Source organism: Sarcophilus harrisii, chromosome 4 (assembly GCF_902635505.1).
Source record: "Sarcophilus harrisii chromosome 4, mSarHar1.11, whole genome shotgun sequence".
NCBI classification, from domain to species: Eukaryota; Metazoa; Chordata; class Mammalia; order Dasyuromorphia; family Dasyuridae; genus Sarcophilus; species Sarcophilus harrisii.
The window spans coordinates 93,681,488-93,692,695 of record NC_045429.1 but is presented as its reverse complement, the minus strand read 5'-3'; the positions used below and the strand labels follow the sequence as shown (position 1 = coordinate 93,692,695).

The 11,208-nt window shown below is 39.3% G+C and overlaps 1 protein-coding gene across 1 annotated transcript; it reads right to left on the bottom strand.

The window, feature by feature from the left end:
• Positions 1–7,424: 7,424 nt before the first annotated feature.
• On the bottom strand, positions 7,425–10,504 carry GPR25 (G protein-coupled receptor 25). Its single transcript, XM_003770662.2, has one exon. The coding sequence runs from the start codon at positions 10,385–10,387 to the stop codon at positions 9,278–9,280; it is 1,110 nt and encodes a 369-aa protein (XP_003770710.1). The 5' UTR covers positions 10,388–10,504; the 3' UTR covers positions 7,425–9,277.
• Positions 10,505–11,208: the final 704 nt, after the last annotated feature.

Sequence of the window (11,208 nt, the reverse complement as noted above, 5' to 3'; positions counted from 1 at the left end):
TTCTCTATGTCATCTGCTGGCCTTCACCTGCTGTTTTCAGCTTCTGCAAAACTCCCCCCAAATTTCTAATTAATTTCTTATGAAAACCTATGATATAGAGAAATTGTAATAAGGGAAGTCACCATGTGGAAGGGACAACTATCGTTTCTGATAAGCTAGTGAAAGAGAAGACAGATAGACTAGAGATCAGGAGAAAGGGGATTTCAATCCCCACTTGGCCACTGTCTAGATCTCCGACCCTCATCACCTATCACCTGGATTATTGCAATATCCCCCTAATTGTTCAGACTAGATAATCACAGAAGCATGGATTTAGAGATGAAAGGGACCTTAGAAGGTCCAACCCTCTCATTCTACAGATAGGGAAACTGAGGCAAAAAGAAGTCCAGTGACTTGATTTCTTGCTTCTAAAGTCTGTCAAAGTGACAATATTCCTAAATATCTGACCCTCGGCTCAATAACTCTCACAAAGCCATTCACAATCTGGTTCCAGCCCACCTTCCTTTCTTTATATGTTAAGTTTAAACACTTTAGAATCAAACCAAAAAGATTAATTTATTTTCCCTCATGCACAGCAATCTATCTCTCACATCTCACAGACATCAGGGTGTCCTGGAGCCTGAAAGGAATTCCACCTCCCTCCTCCACCTCTACCTTTTATAATCTCTAGACTCCCTCAGAGTTTACTTCCTACAGAATTCTTTCCCATTCCTCCTATTCCCAGCCAAAGACATGCAATCACCTTTGCATTTATTTTTATCTATCTTTTATACATGGACATATTTCCTCCTCAACACAATATAAGCTCATTATCAGCAATATAATGATCCAAGCCTACTCTGAAGGACTTATGATGAAAAGTCCTATCCATGCCCAGCGAAAAAACTAAATCTGAATACAGATCGAAGCATGCTTTTTTACTTTATTTTTCTTGAGGATTTTTTTGGGTGGTGGTGGTCTACATTCTTTGCAGCATGACTTTTAAGGAAATGCTTTGCATAACTTCACAGGTGACTTCTCAATGAGGATGGGGGATGGGGAAGGAAGAAAGGAGAAAATCTGAAACTATGTTAAATTAAAAAAGAATACAATATAAGCTCTTTGGAGGCAAAAACTGTTTCATTTATATTTTCATAAGTCAGTAAGTATTTATTAATCACCTTCTATGTGCCTGCTCTTACCTATCAGTTTAACTTTGTCATCTGGAGTAAGTAATTTCTCTTTTCTGAACCTCAGTTTCATCATCCATAAAACTGAGGACTACTCTGGGAGGGAGGGAGGTATTGTTATTGTCCCTATTGTACAAATAAGGAAACTGAGACAGAGGTTCAGTGACTTGTTCAGAGTTACATAGCTAGTTAGTAAATGATTCAAACTGAATTTGAACTCAGAACTTCCAAAAAAATTAATAGTATTTTATTTTTCCAATTTTTCCAAAAATTTCCAATTTTTCCAATTTTCCAACTATTTTCCCATGCAAAAATAGTTTTCAACATTCACCTTTGCAAAACCTCATGTTCCAAATTTTTCTCCTTCTTCCCCATCTCTTTCCCCAAGACAGCCAGCAATCCTATATAGGTTAAATACCTACAATTCAAGAATTTACTGATTCTAGACCAGGACTACCAAACTACTTAGATACCTTTTTTTTTAATGGTAATGAGCGTGTCAGTAACAGCAACATTGCATGATGATCACTATGATAAGACTCTTCTCGTCAATACCATGATCTAAAATAATTCCAAAAGACTCATAATGGAAGATGCCATACACATCTAGAGAAAGAACTGATGGAGTCTGAATTCAGATCAAAACATACTATTTTCACTTTTTGGGGGGAGGGGGTTCTTTCTCATGTTTTTTTCCCTTTTGTTCTGATTCTTTTCCCCCAGCATGACTAATGTGAGAAAGTGCTTATATGATTATACGAGTATAACCGATATCAGATTGCTTGCCATCTTGGGGAAGGGAGATGGAAGGAGAAAAAAAAAGATGGAACTCAAAATCTTATAAAAGTAAATATTGAGGGCAGCTGGGAGAGTCTGAGTTCAGATCTAGCCTCAGACACTTAACATTTACTTGCTATGTTGATTCAAAGAAAGAAAGAAGAGAGAAAGAGAGAGAGAAAAAAAGAAAGGAAAGAGAGAGAAAAAGAAAGGAAAGAGAGAAAGAAGAAAGACAAAAGAGAAAGAAAGAAAGAAGAGAGAAAGAAAGGAAAGAAAGAAAAAAGACGGAAGGAAAGAAAAAGAACAAGTGAATGTTGAAAACTATATGTAATTGGGAAAAATACTATAATGTGAAAAAATTAACATATATATGTGAAAAAATGTAAAAATAATAATAAGGAATGAGTGTGGGTGGATAGGTGTGGGTGTGGGTGATTTCACTCCACTTGTCTATGGCACTTGCCTTTTGTCTGCCCAATATTCTCTTCCATTCTCAGAGGTAAAGAGCAAACTTGGGGGAGGGGGGTCCTACACCTGAGGGAGCCCAGACAGTGAGGATTATAGTCCGACCCTCAGATTCCCCAAGCTCCTGATCCCACCTCAAGGCTCTGTCTGCCCTCAGGGTGACACCAGGAGCTGAGTCATCTCACACCAGCCTTTTACCCAGTCTACCACTCCCTGAGAACTGCCATGCTCTTGAACTCTCTGGTTCACTCAGCACTGCCCAGGCATCTGGGTTCCCACCGTGTGCCCCCAGGGCACAGCCCTTGGGAGAGGTTGGAGGGAATAAAAGTTCAAAGATGACTCAGAGAGGGGCCAATCAAAACTGTGCACAGGAAGGCCTCCTCCCCGCGGGCACCATTCTTGTAGGTCTGGATAGCCAGTCATTTCACATACTCCTAGCACCTGCACCTCTCTTAACTCTTCCCTTAAGGACCATAGAATGGATGAGGTTCAGTTCAGAAACAAATTGTTCCCTTTTCATGACTCCCTGTTGACTCAGTTTCCCTTCAAGTGCACTCCTGCCGCTTCAGCATTAGCATGGATCAGTAGCAATAGCTCTGATTCGAGTGAGGAATCTTGGGTTTGGGTTGGAGTTCCAGCAGGGAAGTAGTGTCTTGCCATGGGAAAAATGAGGGTTACAAGATCTGTGTTCTAATTCTACCTCTGCTACTTACTGCTGTGAGAACTTGGAACAAATTATCTAAACTATAATGAGGGAATTGGACTAGATGGTTCCCAAGGTCCCTTCTAACTAACTTTAAATTTACAATCTGATTCTCCTATGGTTTGAGCATTACTGTAACTGCAGAAGCAGTATAAGGTAGTTATCCATCTAGCTATCTAATCTACATTTATCTTTCCATATCTAGCTATCTAAGTCTATTTAATCTATATTTATCCATTTATGTCTATTCATCTATCTATATCAACTAATCCATATCTGACTATCTATTAATCTATATTTATCCATCTATATCTATCTCTATCTATATTTATCTAAATCTATTTATTTATCCACCTTTATCTATTTATCTATCCATATCTTTATCTAAATCTATTTAATCTATATTTCTCCATCTATGTCTATTCATCTATATCTATTTATCCATATCTATCTATATCTGTCTAAATCTATTTAATCTATATTTATCTAGCTATATCTATATTTATTTCTATCTCTATATAAATCTGTCTATCATGTCTCTATAATTTTTAAATTCCATTACAATCAGGAACCCAAAGAAAGACACAGAAATTCTCTGACATGATAAAAAGAAAGGGAGGAAATAACTGAGTTTTAGGAAACCCCCTGGCCATCAACAATCCTCTCCCTTCCCCCAACTAATCACCCTCAGACCTTGAATAATAAGTAGCACTTGGTGCTTTTACACCTTTACCACATGTTGTTTTGCATTGCCTCTTCAGTCTTATTTCATAATCAAACTCTTCATTTTCTGTTCTAGTCAAACTAGCCTGGTAGCCCTATACTACATACTATAACTATATGTTATGTATATAATATTATATATATAAATTATATATAGTTAGCTATTATCTATTATGTTATATGTATATATGTGTGTATATTGTATATTATATGTAATATATGTAATATTACATTTATATAATATGTTATAAATTACTTGTGTATGTATAAATTGTATCCATCAGTGAAACAAGCTCCTCAAGAGCAGAGGTTACATACTTCTTTTTGTGTTTGTAATCCTACTATCTCACACAGTACCTACCTAACACATAGTAGTTGTTTTTAAAATGTTAAATTAAATTGAACTTGAGGGAGACAGCCCATCTCTTTCTGAAGTGGCACCAAACACACAAAAGAGAAAAACAGTCATGTTAGATTAAAATTAAGCATAAAAGTCTTGCAGCATCATCACCACATCTATATAGTACTTTAGCTTTATATCTATACATTATCTCATTAGATCTTTTTTAAAAGTTTTTTTAATTGGAATTAAGTGACTTTCCCAGGGTCACACAGCTATAAGTGTTGTTTGAAATTAATAAATTTGTTAAATGAGTGAGGCAGGTCCTTCTGACTCCAGAGCCAGTCCTCTATCCACTTCATTATCTAGCTGCCCCTATCTTATTAGATATTTACCTTCCCTATTAAATTTCATTAAATAAATATGCATTTATTAAATAAACCCTAATAAATAACTTATTAAATTATTTAAACCTATTAAATAAATACTGCTGACATTGATATTCCCTTTTGATAAATGGGGAAACTAAGTCTCAGAATATGTCATTGCCTGTTGGCACATGACTAGTAAGTGTTGGAAGCAAGATTTGAACTCAGTGCTGGAGGGGATGTGGGAAAACTGGGACACTGATACATTGTTGGTGGAATTGTGAATACATCCAACCATTCTGGAGAGCAATTTGAAACTATGCTCAAAAAGTTATCAAACTGTGCATACCCTTTGACCCAGCAGTGTTACTACTAGGCTTATATCCCAAAGAGATCATAAAGAAGGGAAAGGGACCTGTATGTGCACGAATGTTTATGGCAGCCCTTTTTGTAGTGGCCAGAAACTAGAAACTGAATGGATGCCCATCAATTAGAGAATGGCTGAATAAATTGTGGTATATGAATATTATGGAATTTTATTGCTCTATAAGAAATGACCAGCAGGAGGAATTCAGAAAGGCCTGGAGAGACTTACTGATCTGATGCTGAGTGAAACGAGCAGGGCCAGGAGATCATTATATATTTCAACAATACTGTATGATGATCAGTTCTGATGGAAGTGGCCCTCTTCAACAATGAGTTGAACCAAATCAGTTCCAATAGAGCAGTAAGGAACTGAACCAGCTACACCCAAGGAAAGATCTCTGGGAGATGACTATGAATCATTACATCGAATTCCCAATCCCTCTATTTTTGTCCGCCTGCATTTTTAATTTCCTTCACAGGCTAATTGCACACTATTTCAAAGTCCAATTCTTTTTGAAAAAGCAAAATAACTATGGACATGTATACATATATCGTATTTAATTTATACTTTAACATATTTAACATGCATTGGTCAACCTGCCATCTGGGGGAAGGGGTGGGGGGGAAGAAGGGAAAAAGTTGGAACAAAAGGATTTGCAACTGTCAATGCTGAAAAATTACCTATGCATATATCTTGTAAATAAAAGGCTATATAGAAAAAATAAAGTATGTTTGAAGTATAAAAAAAATATTTGAATTCAGATCTTCCTACTTCTAAGTCCATCCACTCTATCTTACTATGTATCTATTTAATTGAAAGACAGAAACAAACACCTGAGCTTCTGACTAAGCAGGAACGAACCTGCAGGAGTAAATCTGAAAAATGGATGTGAACATAAAGGACAACTTGGTAAAATGAACACCCTTCCCCCAACTCTTCATCTCCTCTCTCCTCTTCCCACCCCCTATCTCATTCAGAGATTCTTCTGCAAGCTTTTTGGCCCCCGTTCAGGGTGGGAGAAGGATATTGCTTTCAAGGAAAATATAAGTTTCTCTTCTGGTTCCAATAAGGGCAAATACACTCAAACATCAAACTCAAACACCAAAGAAAGAAAGTATAGATTGAGAGGCAGAATGATATAGTGGAGAAGGCAGGGGACTTGAAATTGGGAAGACTTGAGTTAAAATCTTGATTCACACATTTACTAATATGTTAAGTAAACATTTAATTTCTCTGTGTGTTAATCTCCTCATCTATAAAATGAGGGGTGTGGATCTGATCTCCTTCAAGAGTCTAGCTCTAAAATCTATGAATCTTGGTTCTGAAAATAATTCCCAAAGCAGATTCATAAGCTTGTTTTTTAAAATTTTAATTTCTTTATAATTTTCTTCCAGTTACATGTAAAAGCAATTTTCAAAATTCATTTTTAAAAAATTCAATAGTATTTCATTTTTTCCCCAATTACATGTATAGACAGTTTTAAACATTCATTTTTGTAAGATTTTGAGTTGCAATTTTTTTTCTTCCTCCCTCCCTTATCTTCCCCTTTCCCAAGATAGCAAGCAATCTGATATAGTCAACATTCATTTTTTTTAGCTTTTTATTTTCAAAATACATAGTTCTCAACATTCACTCTTGCAAAATCTTGAGTTCCAAATTTTTTATTCCCTCCCCTTAGACAGCAAGTAATCCAATATATTCAACATTCATTTAAAAAAGTTTTTTTGAGTTCTAAATTCTCTCTCTCTCTTTCCTCCCTACCCCTTCCTGAGAAAACAAGCAATTCAATATAGGCTTTATAAATATGTAGTTACATAAAACTCTTTTCCATACTAAGTACATTACTTAGTATAACCAAGAAGAAAAATAAAGTAAAAAAGTTTACCTCCATCACTACTCCAACTTTATCAGTTCTATCCATGGAAGTGGACAGTATTTTTTTACCTTTAAGTCATTCAGGATTGTCTTGGATCACTGCATTGCTGAGAGTGGCTAAATCATTCACAGTTTATCATTGTACAATATTGCTGTTACTGTATACAGTGTTCTCCTGGTTCTTGTCATTTCACTCAGTATCAATTCATGTAAGTCTTTCCAAATTTTTCTGAAAGGATCTGATTTACCTTTTTTTTTTTTTTTTTTTTTTAACAACACAATAGTCAACCATATAAAGCAACAACCTGTTTAGCCATTCCCCAATTGATGGGCATTCCCTTAATTTCTAATTCTTAGCCACCACAAAAAGAGCTACTACAAATATTTTTGTTTGTTTAGGTTCTCTTTCTTTTATTTTGATCTCTTTAGGGTTCAGATATAGTAATGATATTGCTACATCAAAGAATATGTAATTTTATAGCCCCTTGAACATAGTTCCAAATTGTTCATTAGAATGGTTGAATGAGTTCACAACTCTTACCAACAGTACATTCATTTCCCAAGCACAAAGTTTTTTTTTTAATTTGATAACTATATTCCAATATAATTGGTTTTCTTTGAAATCCAGTGTATTTTATTTTATGCATTTTAAAAACATCATTCTGAGAAGGAGTCCACAGGCTTCACCAATCCGGTGAAGGGGTCCAAGACACAAAAAAAGCTAAGAACTCCTGCTCTAAAACCAACAAAACCACTGGAGACTTTGTATCCCATTAACACAGAAAACGTTGCCAAAACTCATTTGAAGAGGAAAGTAACCCAACTCACTGTTGTGGTAATTAATCCATGTTCAGATGCCTCTTAACCCTCACCTCATTACTTTTCCATCTGAAAATGTGTGAAATTCGATTTCTTTGGAAACCTATTTTTGACCATCAATTGGCCTTGTTCCTCTTGATTTGGTCAGGGTGTTTCCCCTGGTCCTCTGCAATGAAACTTAAACTCCTGAGGTCAACCTCATTTCTTGGATGGTTTGATTTCTGGTCAACCCATCATGAGACCTGTCCCCAGAGACTTAGGTGAGTGAAAATTTCAAGCAGACAAAAAAAACCAGGGAGACCAGAGTTTGTTAAAAAATATATATATATTTATTGTCAAGGATGTGAGAGTTCTTTGCTGGCTGAAAACTTCAAGGATTTTTTTTTTGTTCCTTGGCTAAAGAAAGGAGAACACGAGAGCTCAGAAGCTCAACGGCTTTGTCCAGAATTTAGCTTCTCAGCAAGAACCACCCTCCTGCACTACCCAAGTCCAAGTCTGAATATTTTAGAGCCTAGAGTACTAAAGAAAGGAGAAAAAGACAGGGTGGATCAATAAATCCAGCATAGAAGCAGATACAATTTGACTGCAAATTTTTGATTCTGGGGTAGTTACTTTCCCTGCCCCTTCCCCCACCCTGTGCCTCAATTTTCTTGCCTATTAAACTTTCCTTGTGGTTACAGCTTCTATGTCCTTTTACTTCCCTTACCTTAGAGGCTCTGTAAAACAGCTTCTGAGGTACATCTTTTAACATCTTGGGTTTTTGCTCAGACAACAGATTGAAGTGACTGGGTTCTTTAGAAGCAAAGACTTCTAAAGAAACTAAGGGCTCGGGGTAGGAAACATGACAGTGGGCCCAGCAAAACTTTGAAAGCAAAAAGATGGTGGGTGACTAATGGTCTTGGTTTGATCAACTGCAGCTGTGTCTGACCTCAGAGCACTCTGAAACACCACAAAAATACAAAGATTACCATGGAAGGAAGGAGGTTGTGAGTGAGGAGCTAGTGGGAAGGAGGGAATAAAGGGTAAGGCAGGGCAGAAATTATAGTCTCCAGCTAACATCATCAGTTTGTGGGACTGGGAATGGGAGGTGGAATCATGCTGATTTTTAGGATTGGGGCAACCCAGAGATGGGATCTGGCTTTGATATTCTGGTCAAATACGCTGACATCTGAAAAGTATCTTTTGCAAACCTTAAAACACGATATACAAGCAAGCTGTTATGGTTAATGGTTTTTGGTTATTGTCATATTCTGACCCGGTCTATCATTTTGGTAAAGAGAAAAATCAGAAATGAAAGTATAGAGAAGAAAATTCATTGTCACGACTATAGCAATGGGGCAGGACTTTTGACTCTAGGATTCTCTGGGTTAGGTCTTTTCAGGGCTAGTGATCAACCTCTTCAGCAGGAGGAAAGGTGAAGAAAATGGTCCTAGAGTTCAAAAAGGGACTAAGGGGAATGTGTGGGCCAGCTGCCCTGAGCAGGTAAAGGGTACCCAGTGTAATGGTCTTGGAACTCTAGAGAATCATTGGCTCTCAGCTGTAAGAATCCAGGCAGAGTAGCTGATGCTGTTTGCTTTGAGAAAAAAACATCTCTAGTAGGGGAATTGTCCTGCTGCTCACCTATTACCTGCTCATTGATGCTCCTGCTTCCTGAAACCCCTTCTGCTTTCCTCATGGAGTTGAGGGTGAGGAAAGTCTAGGACACATGTGGGGATTCCGACCCCGTTTCAAGGCCCTCCCTTGGAATATGGAGCTGTCCCCTCCTGAGAGAGATGAGGCTGAGCTCACTCTGCTTGTCAGGGGAGGGTGGGTGTGCTTGCATGACCCCAGTGCCCGAGCCCGGAAGGATCGATCCAGAAACAGGTAGATGATGGGGTTGGCACTGCTGTTGACAAAGGCGAGGCAGGTAGAGAGGGTGAGACCCCAGTGTAATGCCAGGAGTAGCGGGCAGTCCAAAGGCAGAGTCCTCAAGTGGGCAATGTGGAAAAAGGTCTTCAGGATGCTAAAGGGTAACCAGGAGCAGGTGAAGGTGCCTACGATGGCAAAAATGATCCTGAGAGAGTTCTTTCGGCCCCGGCCTAGGTGGGGAGGGTTCCAGAGACGTCGAGATATAAGGAAGTAGCAAAAAAGGGTGATACCCAGTGGGAAGATGAATGTGAGCAAGAGGACCAGGAGACTGAGCCATTGGAAGATGTCAGTAGGGTCATCTGCACAGCGGCTTCCTGGACCCACCGGCATGGGCAGCAGTTTCCTGTAGACCAAGGAGGGAACACCCGCCACAATGGAGATGGTCCAGGTCACTCCACATGTGGTCAGAATGCAGCTTTGGTTTCGAAGAGACCTAGAATCCAGGAGTTTCACCACGGCCAGGTATCGATCAACACTCATGCCAGTCAAAAGCAATGTACTGGCACATCGGGTCACGGCGATAAGAAAACTGCTAACTTTGCACAGATCCTCCCCAAAGGTCCAACGGCCTCCCAGGCCTGCAGCTGTGGCCCAGAAGGGCAGGGTGACCACAAAAACCAGGTCGGCCACTGCCAGGTGGAGGACGAAGGTATCCACAAGCCTCCTTGGACCCTGCCGCCTGGCTAGCAGCCAAACCACAAAGGAGTTGCCCATCAGCCCGGCTCCAAAGGCTGCCAGGTAGAGGAGAGGAATATAGATATGGCTGTAGGGGAGATCAACAATGGGACAGACATTTGGCTCTTCATAATCTCCTGACCACTCATAGCCTTCATCTCCCTCTCCAGGGCTGGGGCTCCAGGATTCTGTTGACATGGTGACCAGCTTGCTTATGACTTTTCAGACCTGGAGGACCCCGGGAAGTCCCTGCAGAAGCAGACTTAAGATTTTCTCAGATGACATCTGGGGTAGCTAGCTGAGATGCTTGCTTCACTGCTCATTCCCCGACACCTCCCTTCCTGCTACCCCAGGTTAAAGAAGGTGGTTGGAGGGAGGAAAAGGGGTGGAGATAGAAGTGGGTGGAGAAAGATGCTCATAGAAGAGAAAGATGAAGAGGGCTGGTTTAACTCCACCATCTGACTAAGGAGGACAAAAGGGGTCTGGTCTGAAGCACTTCTGGGTTTCCTGAGGGAAAGGGGAGGGAGGACTGAACAGTCCTGAGCACTAAATTTTAGACTCAGAGAGAGGAACTTGGAGGACCTTCTCCATATCCACAAAGATCATAGTCAGTCAACATTTATTAAGTGCTTACTATGTGCCAGGATCTGTACTAAGTATTGGGGACATAAAGAAATGGAAAAGGTGATGAGGAGACAGTGTGCAAACTACTATGTACAAACAATTTTGATATAGGAGAAAATGGAAAATATCAGAAAGAAGGCACTAAAACAAAGGAAGATTGGAAAAGACCCCTGTAGAAAGTGGTATTTTAGCAGGGTAGCCCAGAGATGAAGATGAAAAGGGAGAAGGCTCCAGGAGTGGGAGTCAGTCAGTGACAATGTCCAGAATTTGGATGGATTGTCTTCTTGGAGGAACATCCAGGAGGCTGATGTCACTGGGAAGATGTTCAGGTCAAGAAGACTAAAAAAGTGGTAGAAGTGAGGCCTGAGATGTGATGGGGAAGACAGGATAGAAAG